Source organism: Thermobia domestica, chromosome 16, assembly GCF_964235325.1.
Source record: "Thermobia domestica chromosome 16, izTheDome1.hap1.1, whole genome shotgun sequence".
In the NCBI taxonomy this organism is placed as follows: domain Eukaryota; kingdom Metazoa; phylum Arthropoda; class Insecta; order Zygentoma; family Lepismatidae; genus Thermobia; species Thermobia domestica.
In genome coordinates, this window is record NC_137469.1 from 138,617,255 (window position 1) to 138,636,768 (window position 19,514).

The 19,514-nt window shown below is 35.0% G+C and overlaps 1 protein-coding gene across 5 annotated transcripts in view; it reads left to right on the plus strand.

Annotated features, from left to right (window-relative positions):
* The window catches only part of DNAlig4 (DNA ligase 4), a 201,063-nt gene that overhangs the window by 11,416 nt on the left and 170,133 nt on the right, over positions 1 to 19,514 (plus strand). For all 5 annotated transcript variants that reach the window (XM_081743176.1, XM_081743173.1, XM_081743172.1 and 2 more), the window contains one exon: positions 18,397 to 18,578. In XM_081743176.1, coding sequence (XP_081599302.1) covers positions 18,420 to 18,578 — 159 coding nt within the window. In that variant the 5' untranslated portion in view covers positions 18,397 to 18,419. The remainder of the gene's footprint in view (positions 1 to 18,396; positions 18,579 to 19,514) is intronic.

Genomic DNA, 19,514 nt, shown 5'->3' on the forward strand with positions numbered 1-19,514 from the left:
GAAGCTGAGGTGGGAGTGCAAAAAGTGGATTTTTAAAGATATCCTACAACTCAACTCTTTGTATTTCTGAATCATGTCCTGTACGATTTCTGTGTAACTCTCAGCTTTGTTATTGCCCAGAAAGTTGCGCACAACACACTTAAATGCTGTCCAGGCAGCTAGCTCAGCACTGTTTAACTTGCTGTCAAAGCTATCATCAAGCATTAATTTCCTAATTTGGGGACCAATAAACACTCCCGCTGAAATCTTAGCATCACTCAGGTTAGGGAACTTATCTCGCAAATACTTGAAACCTTCACCAGATGTGTCCATGGCTTTGACAAAGTTTTTCATAAGTCCTAACTTGATATGAAGTGGCGGTAGTAATATCTTATTAGGATCTACCAAAGGAGCGTATTTGACGTTGCATTCTCCAGGTACGTAATTCACTCTAGGTTCCCATTCCTTCACTTCATAATGTTTGTCATCAGCTTCTTTCTTTTGCATTCTGTTACATTTGATAACAAATATTGATAAACATTTCATGAACAAAACGAAAAAACTTGGAGAATTGTATATATATGTATTAAGATATACATATACTGTACGTTTAAAAAAAATATACGTTGGAAGTACATTCTATTTTTATACACGTTTCTAATTTACAGAGAGCAATACAAGTGTGTTGTTGACTATTGTAAATATTCATTTTATGTCTGTGTTTTTAGTAATAAAGCAAATCGTTTTTACCCCAACTCAGGAGATCTGAAAGCATTATTTCTCTAGAAAGAACAAAGCGATTTTTACGAAACTTTTAGGGTTTATTAAATATAAATCAAGGTATACTTAGGTATAATTTCTATGTTACTATATGTAAGGGGACAGGAGCTAGGGGAATAAAATATCTGAAAAAGGGAAATTTTTGAGGGAATTTCCCGAAAATCCCTCTGTTACGGGAAAACTGTACGTGATAGAGAGAAACCGAGTGCATATTCGAATTCAGCGCAAAAAGTTCCTTTAAGATCAGGTGATTTTTCTCATGTAACAAACAAAAAGTTTAAATTTGTTAACTAATTATAATTGATACGAGTTAAGTTTTTTGTTATTGTTGAAGAGTACAGTGGCTCAGTGATAGAGCACTTATCTCTGGTGCGTGGGGTCTCTGGTTCGATCCCCGTCCAAGTAAGTTTGTGGTAGATAACATCGTGTCTGGTTTCCTTGTGATACTCCCGTTTCCTCCCAATATATCATTTTACCAAGTCTTCCATCATTCACGTGCTTTAATCGTCCGCCTCCCTTACTCTAATGGGCATAGTCGTGGAAGGTTAAATTGAAAGATTTCATTTTTGATTTTGTTATTGAGTATACAGTGGAGTCCCGGTAATCCGAACAGGTCCGGGAGGAAATTTTTATTTTATTTTATTTTATTTATTTATTTTTGTGGCGAAAACACGCAGTTTTAGGAAATTAATAACCTTCTCTCTTTCCTGAGTAAACCAAACGAAAAGCGCTTCATCAACTTTACCGTATATTGATTGCTTCTTTGTGTGTCTGTTTTCAAGAGTCTGGCCAGAAGAAGTAGCACAATACTGTTCATGCTTTGCACGGTTTTTTCTCCAGTCACAAATTGTAGCTTGTCAACATTTAAATCTGTGGCCAATGCCGTTATCTAAACGCTTTAGAGCGTTAGCTTTCCTTTAAGAGTAAGGGTTGTCTGTTTATGCTTACTCGTTATAACAATCGGCTCTCGATCTGTAATTCGCAAATGCTTAAAACAGAGGAAACAATTGTTGCACTGAGACATCAACTGACAAACTGCCGGCTGCAGCAGAGTCAACTACACAAAGATAATAGTACCCCTAACAGAAATATTTATAACTACTGTATGTGGAAAAATAAAGGCACCTAGCTTTTCTAACATTTTATACATTTTTCCAGTACAGTACTGTAGTCAAAAAACATGGTTTGAAATACTATACGTTGTGTATTAAAACACAATAAACCAGTTCACCCGCTTCAAACCGCGATTTTGCTGTTATTCCGGCTAATCCGAACAGGGTTAGGTCCCAATTAGTTCGGATTAGTGGGACTCCATTGTATATATATATATATATATATATATATATATATATAAGTTAAGACTTTTTGTTATTATTACTTTAGAAAAATGCAATTTAATGTAAAATGTAGCTTCATAAAAGGAATGTAAAGTAATATATCATGGAAAAAAATGTAAATCAAATGGAATATAAAGCACGCCTGATGACCACCTGACCATTTGGGAGAGTTTGCCAATTAATATCTAGAATATTTGAGGTTAACTACTTGTAAGAGAATTGATGGTCAAAAAAATTTAGAATGTTTATTTGAAATATCACAATGACATTTAATTGATACAAGGAAAATCTTCATAATCATTACTGAAGAGGACCTGTGTAGGGAATAATTCATGCTGTACGTGGAGATGAAAAATTATATATTAGAGTACGTTATGTTAGATTGATATTAATGTAGTTTTAAACGTTTAAGAAATATGTATATTATAGATTAGCGTACATTTAAATTAAACAATATGACTAAACCTACAGCGCCAGTATGTTTATCTCAGTGAAATCATTTCATGAACCACTCTTGCTCTCGTCTTCGATCTTCCACCTACGAAACTTAGACAGGACTCACATATTTGCTGGTTCATCAGTATGTATGAGTAATAGGACTGTTGGCGTGCTAACAACTTATGAAGCTGAAATAAAATTTCGGTTCTTTCTTTAAAGCTAAAGGAGGAGAATGGTTATGGAAGAGTTGGTGGAATGAGAATGTGGGAAGAAGTGAGAAAATCTACGGACATCATGCTGTCTGCCAGAAACTTGGACAGGGATTGAATCAGAAACCCCTCGTACCAGGGATATGTATACTGTCTCTGAGCCACCGTTCGTTCGCCAACATATCATAATTTACGTTTTGTGAATGGAACAAGGATTACGTATTCCCGTCAGTACTTAAGCATCATCTGCGAGTGGGTTCCAGACAAATGAGTTACATATCGAAATTAACAGTGGTAATATTTTGCATTGGATCATAAATATTACAGTGAAAGAGAGAATTGCAATTTTCGTTTAAATTTCCAGAAGAAGGAACTTCAAAGAGCAAATGGGTCAAAGGAAACGTACACAGTATGTCGGAAAAATAATGGAACTTTTTTCTTTACAGATAACCACTAGCTCCATCTATTGAAGCAACATATCGTGTGAAAGCTGGATATATCATCAACAAAACGAGACCACAGTCATGAGAACCGATTAATGGAGTGTCAAGTTATATATAGAATATAGCAGAAAAAGTGAATGTATCTGGTGTCACCTCGTCACAAAAACACGATGGAGCAAAGAGACAGTTTTTAATTTTGTTCCAAGCTAGGTAAAACATTTACACAAACATTGGAAATGATGAAACAAGTGCATGGTGATAGGTGCTTATCTCGTACACGTGTGTTCGAGTAGTATACGCGATTCCGGGACGGTCGTGAGTCCTTGGAAGACAACCTAAAGCCAGACAGACCGAAAAACAAAAATTACGATGGGTTGGTTGAACAAGTGCGTGAAATGATCGCCCACGATGCGAAGTAGACTGTAAGATGGATGGTGGAGGAATTAAATACAACGAAAGACACGATTCACGAAATTTGAAGGATTCAAAGGATTTAAAGAAACGGAAAGTCTGTTGTCGATTTGTTCCGCACACCTTAACTGACGATCAAAAACTTGCTCACGTTGAACTTGCAAGGACCTGATTAAAACAGTCAGACGAACCGAACATTCTTGGAATCGATTGTAATTGGTGATGTGATTTGATGCTTCAAGTACGACTCACAAACAAAACGCCAAAGTGCTACGTGGAAGTCCCCATGTTCTCCGAAAGCGAAAAAAAAAAAAAAAAAAAATGTTTTCAAAAGTCACATGAGAAGACAATGTTGATTTGTTTTTACAATTCCGAAGCATTCAATACCTTTGGAAATTCATTCGATAGGGTCAAACCGTTAATGGTGAATATTATCTGGGCGTTATGGAGCATTTGTGGAAGCAAATCGTTCTCCTAAGGCCCGAGTATCGAGCGCCAGGCAGTTGGTTTTTTATTGCACGACAATGCACCATATCACAGAACTGTCGCAGTTCGTGACTTTTTGGCTAAAAAACTATGTGTGCATTCACATCCTCCGTATTCGCCTGATTTATCGCGTGTGACTATTTGCTATTCCCAGAATTAAAATTGGCCATGAAAGGAAGATTTTATTACAATGTTACACACATCCAGTCTGCCGTGACGAGGGTCATTGAGGCGATTCCGAAAAAGGACATTAAAAACTCTATACTAGCATTGGTTGAACGTGCCAAGCGGTGTATTGATGCGGAAGGGACGTATTTTGAATAAAAAGAACAACAGTTGGTAAATACCTAATTCGTTTTGTTTAATTTAAAAAGTTTCGTTATTTTCCGACATACTGTGTATTTACATGGAAATAAGATGAAACACATCAGTATATGTCCTGTTTACCGAGCAGACATACTTTTTGGAACCGAAAATGTGAGTTTTGGAACCCTGCACTGGTTGATAGCGGAAGTGACGAAATTACTTGGCATTTAATCTTAGTTATAGACAAATAAATATGAGAGGTCAGTGTATTCAACGCTTTTCGTACATGGAGCGATCGAAGATGAGAGCAGGAGCGGCTCTTGAAATACTTTTAGCTGGGATAAACATTAATCGTATCATTTACCCAAGTGAAATGTGTCGGACGGTTTCCATGTTCCATTATATTCTACATTTATGTGGAATTGTGTATCATACCTAGATTATCTCAAAAATAAATACATGCTATGCTGGGTTCTCTAAAAGAAAGAAAGAAGGAAAAAGATCGTGATCCGTGATCGAGGTCGCTTGAAGAGGATGTATTGCGGTTGAAAAGGGTCTCGTCTTTGCGATTTGATCTTTCATAATTATTCGTGCTTTCTATTTCAACGGATTCAGGTTCTGACGTGATTCAGAGCCCACACCAATAGCAGGATGTAAAACAAATATCATTAACTGATCTATATGTCAAATTTTGATTACTAATCTGAATACTTTCGGATTGGTTTGCCGTAAGTTTGTCTGCTGTAATTGTATTTTCACATTAATGCACACATTTCATGCGTAATTCAAAAATAAAAATTACGAAACGTTTGCGTGGGTTTTCTCGGGGTTTTCCCGTTTCCTCCCACTTTATTTATTCCACTATTGCATTAATTTCTCATCATCACCATCTCCTTTAGCCTAGCCGACACAGCCGTGGGACGTAAAACTGAAAGATTTCATTTAAATTCAATTCTAATATTCTATTGTAAAAAAAAAAAAAAAAAAAAAAAAAAAAAAAAAAAAAAAAAAAAAGGTGACATTTAATTGACAGTTTGAGTTCCTTCGTGGCTGAGCGGTTAGCATACGCGCCTTTGGCGTGGGAGACCGAGTACGATTCCCGGCGGGAGCTTACGTGGTTCGGATTCCACGTTAATAAGCAGGTCCATGTCTCATATAGTCTTGCTGCTGAACGGGACGTTAAACTCAAAATCAACTCAATTCAAGTTTTTACCGAGAGATAGTAATGTTATAATATTTAGCACCACCGGTGGAAACTTTTATACTGATTGTACGTCAATGTAAACAATGCTGAAAAATACGGACTTACGTAAACTTGAAGTAAACAGATGTAAAAGATGTAATTGAACAATGCAGCAATGGTATAAGATGCTTATACTATCTTTAGAATATGAGATCGATGCTACAAATCAAGGTGGATTGATTTAAATCAGTCTGATTTAAATCAAGATTTAAATCACTTGATTCTTTTAATAAAAATCGTTGATTTAAATCGAATTCCTAAATAAATTAATTTAAAATGAAAATAAGTAAAATCCCGTTTCTGTTCTGTTATTTCGATTATGGAAGTTAATAATCATAATACAATGAGACTCAAATGTACAGTATAGTATGAAAACAAGTGTCATGCAGAGGATTATTAGGGAAAATCCCGTTTTGAACAGGTAACGGAGCAATCCTTCTTTCTTCTTTTCGTAACATTGGGTTTGGGTTTTAAAATCGTTAACTATTCCAACGGGGAAATCACCATTGACATTTAAGACGAAAATTCTTTTTTGTGCGTGTCGGTTTGTTTGTCCTCAGATAATAGGGCGTATTTAGAGGAGTCCTATCCCCCTTTTTTTGTAATTTTTTAACTTTAGGCGAAATTTATGTATTTCATGCCGCAAGCTGGTTCTGAGTTTTTAAAAATAGGCCCCTGCCAAATATCAGTAACTTTTGTGAAAAAAAAAAAGTCTTTTTGATAAACGTTGCTGTACTTTTTCCTTAATGCCGTTGCTGTACCTTTTAAATTATATCAGCTATTTTTATGTGATATGGTAGAATCTTAATTATTCAATTTAAAAAGTACCAATAAGGCATTTTACTTCGTTTTCTGTAAGGCTGGAGGCATTTTAGAACACGTTACATATGCTTTCACGCAGGATTGGCTGGTTTAAACCATGCAAAAAACGAAAAATGTTTGTAAAGTGTAAGTTTTCGTAAAATCTTCAACACATACATTAGTGGGTTATCGCGTGTCACTCCCGCATATTATACCTATTATATTCAAATTTAAATTCCCCATTCATTACTCAAAGAAATTAGCCCTATACTACAAAAGCAACTTTTTTGTAAGGTTATGAATGTTTCTTTTGTGATTTTTTTAATAGTTTGTTATTATTGTTATGCAATTGCAATCAAAGGAAAATTCTAAATATTGTATCGTTTTAGTAATGTTTACTATTGATAATATACATCAAAATATCGTACTTTGGGGAAGGGGGGTCATACAAACCCCCCCGAGAAGCATTTACTGAAATCAGAAATATCTTTGGTATCTATTTATGTATAAATGGGTCAGAGCCAAAATCGACTCAAATAATTCTTATTTTTATTCACTTTTCTTACTGATATGCAAATTACGTCGTTGTATTTCTTTAACTTGAACTAATCAAAGTCGTAGTGAACTAATTTGGACTAAATTAGTTCTGTACTCTGCAGTATTTTGAAACTGTCCATATGTAATTCTGTATAATGGTTTCAATTGTGCAACTGTTTATCTTTTTGTCCTTCTGAAATGACTCTTGACAATTAGACAATTATATTAAAAGTATGTAAAGATCAGTACAACGTATCAGGAATCCTTCGTGAGTGAGTCGGCAGACGTATCGCATTTGTAGCCAATTAGTCCAGTTTTCAAGTTCAAATGGAGGACAATATGTTTCGGATGTAAGAGACGAGAAACGGTTTGGACTCCGCTTTAAGCTTATGTGATCCGTTCCAGCACAACCCGGTTGTTGCATAATAACACCAAATTGAAACAAACTTATTTCTGTTCATATGTGATATAAATACATAGAGTAAATTATTTAATTAAAAAAAAACAGGTTTAAACAAAAAAAACTTTTTTTTTTCAATAAAACCATGGTTTTTGCCTACCCTGCCACGCCTTTCTGCGTTGAGGCATAGTGTGTGTTGATGTCATAAATTTAAAAAGATATTTTTTGTTATGGGTGTTATTATTATTATTATTTGGCGGGTTACATTTTGCATTCAGAAGACTGAAATTTTGCACACGTTCGGTGCACCCCTTAATAATTTTCAGATCTCTGCGTGAAAACAGCGGGGTCCAGAGGGGCAAAAATGTTAAAAAAAAAAGGATATTTTTAACAAAAAATAGCTTTTTTCGTGATTTTCCCGTCTCAGATGAAGACATATGAATGGTACCGTTTGAAAGGCTGTTCTATTCTGAAGAAAATGATGCACGTACTATGCTCCTAGGATAAATAGGGATGTCTCAGGAAACTGTTACCTGAGATCCTGTTTATTACGGGAATCTGGGGTATTTGGGGAATATTATTTTTCACGGGCTTACTTTTGCACCTACAAGATTGAAATTTTGCACATTTACTCAGTGCACCCCCTCAGTATTTTTCAAATTTGTTTCAGATCTCTGCCTTAAAACAGGGGAAGGGGTCCACAGAGGTAATTTTTTTTAAAAGAAAAAAGACATTTTTAACAGAAAATTCCTTTTTTCGTGATTTACCCGCCCCAGATACATGATGGAGACATTTGAAGGGTACTGTTTGAAAATTTGTTTTATTCTGAAGAGAATAATGTACAAATCATGATCTTAGAATAAATAGGGATGTCTAAGGAATTTTTTATATTAAATCCGGGTCATCTGGGGCATTGTGGGAATGTTCTTAGCTCATTGTTAAATAATTTCCTCCCTCTTACTACTCAAAAGAGAAGCTTGAAATTTTGTACACACATTTAGTACACCCCTTAGCATTTCCCAGTTGATTTTGAGATCCGTGCTGTAACACAGGGGTATCCAGAGGGGACCAAATTTAAAAAAAGGTTTAAAAAATGCCGATTACTGTCAAAATTTCCCGCTTCAGGGACATGATAAGGAAATGTGAATGTTACCGTTTCAAAAGCTGTTCTATTCTAAAGAGAGTGATGCATGTACCATGATCCTAGGATAAATAGGGATGATGCTGTAGCTGTTTGACTGAAAGTCTATAATTTACCTTTAAAAAGAGCCATAATTTAAAAGTGTTAAGAAACATTGTTTGGGATAGATATAGGTTAACGATTGGGGATAATTCAAAATTCAACCCCAATACTTTCACTTAAATGGCATAATTAGCATTTAATACTAATTCCTAATGCTTTATCTTCAATTCGCGACTCGTATTATACCAGGAGAAAGATTTGATTTAAATCAAAAAAATCGATTTAAATAAAAAAAATCATGATTTTTTTCCACCCTGCTACAAATTATCCTAAAGAATTCGGGAAAAAAATATGGCAATATATGTCATTTAACACATTGAAGGTCATGTTCGTGCATAGCACGAGCGTGCTACTTTACATGAAATTGAACAATGCAGCAATGGTATAAGATGTTTGAGATTGATGCTACAAATTACCCTAAAGAATTCGGAAAAAAATTATGGCAATATATATCATTTGTGAAGCTAGTTCGTTGATCAATAAAATCAAATCAAACATATCTCGCCTGAACCCTTTTTTGGAAATTGATAAGGTGCTTTACGACTCTAAAATTTATACACAGAAAAGATAACAAGATTAAGCTTCATATTCAATACTAGATTCGAGAAGAAGTACTTCCAATCAAGGAAAACAATCCGCTCCGGGGAAAAGACGTAAAATTTCTGATGTTGAATTAACTGGTAATCAATTTAACCCTAACTCCAATCATAGCACTACGTACTAGCAAACAAGAATAGAATATAACCAGCAAAATAGCTTACATAATCCACTTTCTTCAACATCAAGTAATGGTGGGAATTTGGAAAACTGATATAAAAGCCCCTTTTCCTCAACCCAAAAATCAAAAAAACATAACATGAGAATAACCTCAACACAGGTAAAGAATCATTGCATGCTAATAATAAAGCTGATAATATGTGTTCTGAATGTAAAGGAAAATCACGTACAATGTGATTTTACAGATAGTGCAGCAAGAAGTACAAATTTACCACGCAAGGAAGCAGTTGAGGATAACAAAATAATCAGACGATCAGATATAGATTCAACTAATCAGATAAAATGCAGATTCTCACAGAATAAACCTCTAGATCATTCTCGCAAAGAAACAGGGGCTGCAGGGCTCAGAAATAGAACGTTCACCTTTGGTGCATGGGGTCCCTGGTTAGATACCAGCCCTCGTTAAGTGAACTTTGTGGTGGACAAATATCGTGTATGTGGGTTTTCTGAGGATTCACCCCACTTCATTCATTCAACTGTTATCATTTATCTGATCATTACTGTCTCTGTTAGCCCCGGTGCATAAACGTGGGACGTTAAACTCAAAAAATAACAAAGTGATAAGACACATTTAAGCCATTCTTCAAGTCAACCCTTGGTGAAAATCAAAATAGCATATATCGATAATATAACAAATCAAATTTGTTTTTTACTTCAATTACAAAACGCATGGGGACACAGTGGCTCAGTGGCAGAGCGCTTAACTAGTGCATGGGGTCCCTGATTCGATCCTCGACCAAGTAAGTTTGTTGTGTACAATATCGTGTCCGTGGGTTTTCTGTGGGTACTCCCGCATTATCATTCCCCCAATTCTACGATCATCCTCTTGCCTTCATCATCTGTCTCCCTTAGCCTAAAGTGCATACTCACAAAAAGACAATTTTAGAACAAAAAATCTTAGGATGGCATTTTATTAACAGATGTGTAAAGCAGTATCGCATATAGTGAAAGTGTTTTTTAGTTTTAGTTATAATACTACAGATGGCAGGTAGACACATTTAATAACCTAGTGAAAAAAAAAACAAAAAAACAAAAAAAAAAAAAAACTTAGATATATAATCGGGACATTTTTCAGTCATGGGATATTCGAAATCTGAACTGCAAAGCTGTAACATCAATAAACTCGATCTCCACAATATCTTAACAATTAATTTCAGAAAAACAGTGTAATTCTTGTGCAGTCGAATTTGAATTAAATTTAACAGCAAAAATGGTGTTGAAATGACAGGAAATTGTGTTGTGGCGAGGGTCTGTGGAAGAAACATTGCTCTTTGTCTGTGTTAATGGTATAAAGATTCAATTCTAATTAGTAGAAAACCACTTTAAGTTTAATTTAATAGTGTGTTAGTGTCAATCATTTATATTAAATTTTGAAATAAGTTTTGATAGTGCAGTGGTATGAGAACAAATATGTGGCTGTTCTCAAATCAATCAGGCCAATAGAGATTCAATGTAAATGATTTGGTATCTTGAGAACATTCTCGGAAACACCTGTGAAGTATTGAAATCTTAGTTATAAAGTGGTAAGACACTCTCGTTTACTCCTAATCATTTAGGCGCCGCGGTGGCTCAGTGGTAGAGCGTTCGCCTCTTGTGCATGGGGTCTTTGGTTTGATCCCAGCTCGCGCCAGGTAAACTTTGTTGTGGACAAACATCGTATGCGTGGGGTTTTCCGGGGTTCTCCCGTTTCCTTCCACTTTCTTCATTCCACCATTTCATTCCTTTCCTATCATCACCGTATCCTATAGCCTAGCCGGCATAATCGTGGGACGTAAAACTTAAAGATTTCATTTCCCAATCATTTATGAAATGCAAATCCTATTTAAGTTAAGCGCGGTTAAGTTAGCACACTCCTGAATATTGAATTAATAAGGAATTACCTCAAAACACTGGAGATTATTAACTATCAAGATGGCGGCAGCCAGTCTTGTCGCAAAGCCAGTTATTGAAAATATAATGGACTTTCAATACAGTGATAATAAAAAAGGAACATAAATATCAAGATAATAAAAAACAAGTGCGTAACACAAGTAGTTTAGTCAATCTTGAAACACACACCGACAATATGAACCAAATAATAAATCAGACTTTGTGTTTATTGTTGAGATAGAATTACAACAGCCAGTTAAAAATTAGCAATCTCGTCATATCGCACCATATTTGGTTTATCTCAAATCTGAAACTAGTTATATTAGCTATAAGAACATAATGTCAGTTAGCAGGAAATTATACTATGCAGATATGCCAGGAATTGAATCCATCTCTTCCATAGAAAGGGACCTGGTGAAGGTTATGTTCGTACTGGAAAGAAGGCAAATATGTTCATTAGCAGTGAAATCTGAACAACAATCAGTGGGAAGCTTTCATTCCAAATCATATCTTATTCACTACAAGGATAATAAAAGAGGTAAATCCCGAAGTAACAAGGACATAAAATGTGAAATACATACTGTTTCCGCTCATAGAATCTACAGAAAAGATCAGTATCAAGATAACGAAACCACAAAAAGTATAATATCGAGGTTCAACTCTCACACATTACCACTAGACGTCACACTTTAGTACATGTGCCTATCAGCGCAAACTAATATACCAGTAGTTAAACAATGCATACATAAATAACTCAAATACGGACAGAGTCCATATTTGTAAAGATAATGTTACACTTTGTAAAAATCGTAGCTACTCTCACAGCAACTAAAATTGCAATAAAGAAACACTTTATTAATTTTTTTTATGTTAATGAAAGGAGGAGACAACCGAACTTTTTATACACCAGATCCTCTGTAGGTGCGAATTCAATAACACATATAGAGTGAAAAAGTAAATGACTGGACTGCGACTCGAATCTGGGATCTTCAGCATAACGTGCCGATGCGTTAACTAATCCGCTTCCCAGAACAGCTACAGACTCTTCCTCTTCTGGTTTGAGTGCAGAGCACCGACTTCAGGAGTGAAGGAATATGTGGCTGTTCTGAGAAGCGGACTGTGTAACGTAGTGATTAACGCATCGGCATGGTATGCTGAAGATCGCGGGTTTGAGTTCCAGTCGTTCACTTTTTCACTCCTTGGGTGTTATTGTATTAATTGTTGTCTAAGACATTCAGCTGACTCTCTGGACTGTCCAGAGGGGAATAAAAGAAAAAATAAACATTTTGGAACTAACGGCATTTCATAAAATTTCATTCAACGAAGCTAGTATTAAGACTTCCAAAATGCAAAATAACATGCAAAAAATATACCAATTCACTAGATCCATGTATGACTCAAAAACAGAACAAATAAGTATCGTCTTCATGCACCACAATATTAACAGGAAAGGCACCCCCAATCAAGTTTAAATTCTAATAATGTAACATCTGATTCCCCTCCGGGAAAAAGCATATAAACAGGTTTATAGAAAGTACACTGAATACAAATGAGAAACTGTGCAGCAATACAGATTTCAAATCTATGATATGATATTTATTTGCCTGTTCATAGCTTACAAATGAGGACAATCCTCAATTAAGCATTACAGTTGTCAGATATGATTTACATTCTCTATATATTATCAGTAAGATAAATTTCCACAGAGTAATAGCTTTTTTCTAACAATAATTCTAACAGAGTATTTCTGAATATCTGTTTTTCGTTAATGTCCTTATACTTTGTTGGTAATTTGTTATATAATTTTATACAATTCATATACACAGTTTTGCTAAAATTTGCATAATTCTGTTGGATAATATACATATTACAATTCTGCCTAGTATTGTATGAGTGAATCGTATTAGCTAAAGTAAATAAATCCTTGTGCTCGATTACATACATAATTGTGCGATATATATATAAACTAGGTAATGTCAATAATTTATATTTTTTAAAAATATTTTTACATGAGGATCGTTCAGGCATACTAAACATTAATCTAATAATTTTTTTCTGTATTCGGAATGTACTAGCACTTATTCTCGAATTCCCCCAAAATATAACACCATAGTTTATTATTGAAAAAACTTTGCTATAGTATAAGGACATGACAGCTTCCTTGCACAAACTACCTTGCAACCTACGGAATGCAAAGCAGAGTGAGCTGAGTTTAGTATTAATGTATTCAACATGAGTATTCCATGTTAAATCTTCAAGTATTCCATGTTAAATCTCCAAGTATTCCAATATTCAACATGAGTATTCCATGGTACAAGTTCATTTCTTTGGCCCGGAAATCGAAATTTGACAATGTAATCTAACAAGACTAATGTTAAAAACAGGGCATACAGTACATCTTAACCGAATATTGCTCCTAAGAAAGTGGAAGATATTTCAACTAGTGAAGGGAATAAACATTATACAAAAGAAAAACGCAGTAATTCACCTAGCACGTGAAGTCTTTACTTCCAAGACAGTTCATTAAATGGGCAACAAATAGAGGAAAACAATAAAGGTAAACGACACCTCAGCACAAGAAACCAGTCTCGTGTAGCATAATTTCTCAACGCATTATTCTCAAAACAAATAACTACAATCAAAAGAAGATACCGTACGGAATTACATAATTAATATTTTCACCAAAACTGTGACGAATAGTCCAATACCTTTAGTTGAAACCTTAAGAATTAATATATACAACTCATGTAATCGTTCTCAATAACTGACAAATCTTTGAACAAATATAACAATACATGAAATTATCGAATATTGATCAGCTGTTACATCTAATTCATTTTTAGTAATCTATATACATAGATATATAAAAATGAAAGTGACTATGTCTGTGACTTCATTCTTCTTAAACCACCAACCGATCTCGATCAAATTGTCGGTATAAATGAGGTTCCGGCCTGGGATTGTTTTTATCGTTTCACTGTGACGGTATAAAGTAGGGGAGAGGAAGGAGGAGAGAGATATAAAAATAACTCTTGAACCACCCGACCGATCTCGATCAAATTTGGTACATAGATGAAATTCAGGCCTAGGATGGCTTTTATTTCACTTTGATGGTGCAACTTAGGGGTGGGGGGTGGGATATATACAAATGATCAAAAATGACCGATATTAGTGTCGAATTCATAGTTTTCGGGGTCGCTGAGACGAACAGTGACACTTTTGATGCAGTTCAAATCCAAATTAGCCCTTTTATGTCCAAAATGAAACGTATTCTCCCCGCGCAAAGAACGGGTATTCTGCTAGTGTAAATACACAATCCAAACAACCATCTCAACAATCATCGTCAACAAAATCAGTAATAACGAATTTATCCATATCTATGGGAAAGAACTATTGAGTCATGCAATTTCACGAAGTAAATTGTGACAAAAGACAGTTTTAAGATTCATGCTATAATTCTGAAAGAAGACGAGTTTCGATTAGATGCACACATCCCTGAAAAAGGACATTTCTTCAGAAATGTTTAATTAAGACAATATTGAGGTAATAATCCACAAGCAGATTCCCGGGAGACCTTGTCAACCTGTTATGGTTGAGAAGAACAAGAAAGGAAACTGTTTAAGTACAGACTTGTAATCAACATGCATAATCCTTTACCTGTTTCAATTCTTCTTCATTCAATTACAATAATCAGTCAGGTTTTTCAATTTTCTTTCTATTTTTTACTACTTTTAATACTTTATTTTATTTGTATTTGTGATTGGTTATTAATTTTATTTAATTTTTAAAATTTATTAATTTTTTTAAATGTATACAGTAAGTCAATCAACATTAAAATATAAGTACGACAGCATGTTCTGTGATTGAACTTGGAAAAGTATGTAGTTCAGAAATAAATGGTGGAGAGCCGTAAACTTGCGTTTTCTGTGCAATTTTTAAAATTCAATAACTTTACTTACAGTTAAATATCAGAGTTAAAAAAAACTTTTAATGCCATATCCCACCAGACCAGCCACACCGTACTTCAAGCTGTTGCGAAAATTACAAAATTTCAAATTTTAAAAAAATATTAAAAATTGTAAGAAGCGCTTATTAGTGTTACGCTAGCTATAGTGAATATAGTACCATACGTAATTATAGTAAAAATGATATAAAAAAAATAGAAATAAACTTTGATATTTCATCTCTAAAAAGTGTAATTTGTTAAATTTCGAAACTAAAATTACGGAGTAATTTTCATCTTTTAGGATTCAATTAAGGCTTTTCATGTTAAGAGACAAAATGAATTAATACAAAGAGCTGAAGAAAATTATGTTTGTCGCAATGTTTTTAAACAATCCAGTCCTAAAATATACAAGTTTACCCTAACGTCCTCAGCATCACTAATTGGCATGCGCTGCTCAACAAAACTAACCACCTCCCAGTAACAGACTGGAATTTCAATTTTTAAAAAGCAGTTTTGTGCTCCCATTAGTGTAAATAAATAAATAAAATAAAAATGGTCAAGCAATCCTCATTGGATCACTTCGTGTGGACTGACCGATATATGACTGAAGAGCTGTGAAGAATTCCAAATAGTACAAGGAACGAGCTAAGGACGAGAACTTCATCGACTCCCCCGTAACTTCATTGCTAGAACACTTGCTTTCGGTTTACGCGTTCGTAGGTTCTAATCATGCAGGGATCGCGTAGGATACTAATCTAGGTATAGCGTGGGTGCCAAATTAAGTAAATCCCATGCTTCATTATGGTGCGGAAGGATGCAAAGTACAGTCACATCATTCTGGGTTGTAGATAGATATACTTGCTAAGTGTGGTATACCATGGGAATTTACCAGTTTATTTGTACAATTTTTAAAATAATACGTCAGAATACGTAATTGATGCATGATATTAAATTAAGAAATGAATGCTTACCGAAAATTCTTTGTTCTTTATTTGGAATCAGAACTGCTTCAGGTAACTCTATTACGTTTCTAAGTTCGTGCTCCTTCCATTGTAACTGAAATTAAAATACTGATACACGAACTTGAGATGGAAGAAGCTTTTTGCACAAACTTTTGCCAACTTAGAAACGTAATAGATAAGAGTTTGCTGAAACTACTAATAAAGCACGACGCAGTTTTGGTAATCATGTTTTTCTTAAATTAGACGTAATACTTTGGTCGGTTTTAAGCATGCTGGACGTATTTTACTTTTATGTCAATACACTGGTATCATTTATCTACAAGCCTCGTAAGTACTTGTCGGAACTAGTCTTTCGGAGCAGGACTTTGTATCGGCCTTGTAATGGTTCTTTTATACAAGGTCTGTCCCAAAAATAAGTAGAATAGGAAACCCGGGAAATTGCAGACTCCGGATCTCCGGAATCTTATTGCAGAACAAAGTACAAACAAAAAGAAGTGGGCGATGACAAATCGGGATTATAGTGCGGTTGGAGCACTGTTGCCCCCTTGTACTTCGTCATGTACTTGGTTTCGAGGAAGATGGCGTGGGACTGTGCGTTGTCGTGGTGCAACCTCTAGTTGGGAAAAATTTCCTTCCTGGTGCTGTTCACTCTTTTCCGCAACGTTTCGAGGACTTCCATGTAAAACTTACTGTTTATTTGCACCTGCAGCACAAACTCTTTGTTGATAATGCCTTTTGAGTCGAAAAAGATGGTGAGTATCTCCTTCACTTGGATACAATATCACTATCACTACAATATCATAACAATTGTATTATTGATCCTGTACTGCTACTAAACATACGATCGGTGTATCATTATTCATCTTCATACTTCTGACAATTCTTACACAGTCTTACACTCTTTGGAAATTACGGTCAATAATTAATGGTTCAAGAACATCCAAAGACAAAAATTCTTCATAATAATTGAGTGGTTATTTAGTGTCAAAAACTCCAGCTCAGTATGGTATGTGTTTAATCTTGATAGCTCAATACGTCCGCATTACAAAACCGTTTCCCAACAATAGCACGAAAAACAGCTCCATGAAATTATGTAACTTTCATTCGTAGACGCTTAACTGCATAATTTTGTGCCTTTGATAGTAGTATAATATTGTATTTCTAACTTTGTAATCCTAAATGGAAATTCAATGATGATAAAAATCATGGTACTAATTCAGTATTATAATATTTTTAATACGAGAGTGATTCAGAAACTAATGCTTCCAAGCTCACTATTTGGCCAATAGCGTTGCAAACATTCTGAACTGTTTGTGATTAATACACTGATGTTTAAGTTATAGAATGTCACTTGCTCCACCTTCCTACCTCTTGTTCCAGAGTAATGGATCAATCCATGGCATCCAGTTGTGACGTCCTGTTGAAACAGCGGCCTGTCATTGAATTTCTGATTGCGGAAAGTTGTGTGCCCAGTAACCTACATCGCCGGCGACGAGTCGTGGATACACCATTACGACCCGGAAACGAAGCGTCAGTCGATGGAGTACCGCCACATGTCTTCACCAAAAGAAATTCAAAGTTATCCCATCTGCTAGCAAAGTGTTGTTGACATTCTTCCTCATCCTACCGGTAGTCCGGATCTTGCGCACAGCGACTTTTGGCTCTTCTTTAAACTTTAGGATCGCCTTAAGGGCCAACGCTACAGTTGTGACGCGGAGGTGAAAGCAGCAATTTGACAGTGGTGTCGCAAGCAGTCGCCACAATTCTTCGCCGACGGCATGAAAAGTCTTATTTCGCGTTGGCACAAATGTATTGCCCGTAATGGGGACTATGTTGAAAAATGATACCACCATTTGCCTGATATTGAAAAATTTCCACTGATACCTGTATCGATGCTATCTGTCAAACACAAATAAAGGTATCACCTTGGAGGAATTACATTCTGAATCACCCTCGTAGCATTCTTGTTTCGAGGAAACGTTTTAGCATATAAAATACTCCTCGGAATATGGGGTTCTAAATAATTATGCATAAATTTCATTGTCGATAGAATTACTTTTTTTTTTTTTTTTAAAGAATTCTAGTTTTGAATTAGACTTAAGAAATGTTAACTTCATGCTCTATTGGAACATATATTAACTATGAAATAATGTTCTTTCTTTTTTCTAAATAATATTACCTATTTTCGTAATAGTTCCCTGTTAATAACATTTGTTCCATGTTTTGTAGGTTTGGTTACCAAATAATCCAGTATGGCAACTGTAGCTTCAAAAATTAAATTCAGCGATCTTTGTAATTTATGTGAAAAAGTAAGTCAATCGGGTCGTGATAAAAAGAAGGAGTATTTGAGGAAGTATATTGAATATTTTCAGAAATATTTCCAGGACCTTCACAAGAATGACTCTAAAACGGTAAGTAGCTTATTTCTGTTGTTCATTTTGTACATTCTATTTGCTTATGATTTTTTTCAATTCTGTTACTTATGCATTTGCATTTGTCGGTTATCTCTTAGTGCTTGTTGGTTGCAGTGATATTGATGTTATTGAGACATGCAAATGCAATATATAGAAGCTGGTTTAATTTCATAATATCGAATATTTGGTAAATATACTGTCGTAGAGCTTACAATCTTTGGTCTGATAGCAGAGCGGCGTGGGCTAGTGATGAGTTTCGTTCTCCGTAATCGTGAAATTTCGGATTCATATTTAGTAGCCAAACATTGATAAATTTCTTCAGCTTTGTCTGTTGTTTATGGAAGTTTATCGTACCATTTCCGCACCGAGGCTATTTGAGACATTGTACTACAATTTAAAATACAATCCGGACCACATGCACGCAAGAGTAGACTACTAGACCACTAATGAAGGCGAGGTTTCTCCGTGATTTTCCTCAGTTCTATCAGAGAAATCTCAGGGGTACCTCCTTAGTGGTGGAATTCAGGTTCTGGCAGACTCCCTTTCCTGTTGTTATTGTTGTCATTCATTGTTAATTATTCCAGTGGCCTTACAGGCTGCATCTGAAAATTTGATCAATAAAAAGTCCACTTTACAAAATATAGTTCTTGCTTATCACAGGGTAAACTATATAACATAGAAAATTCAATTCTTGGTTACTATAGGATAAACATATCTATATAGACGTACAAAATATTGTTATTGCTTATGATGGGGTAAATCATATGATAGGGTAATGTGAGAAATCAAATTTTGAATGTATTCACCAAAATATGTTTTCGTTATTTTTGTAGTTCATTTCGTTTTGTTATATGTTGTTATTTATTGGATTGTTATATGTTATTAGCTTAAAATTTTTCTCAATGATGCTATATGACTAGTTTTCGTCATACG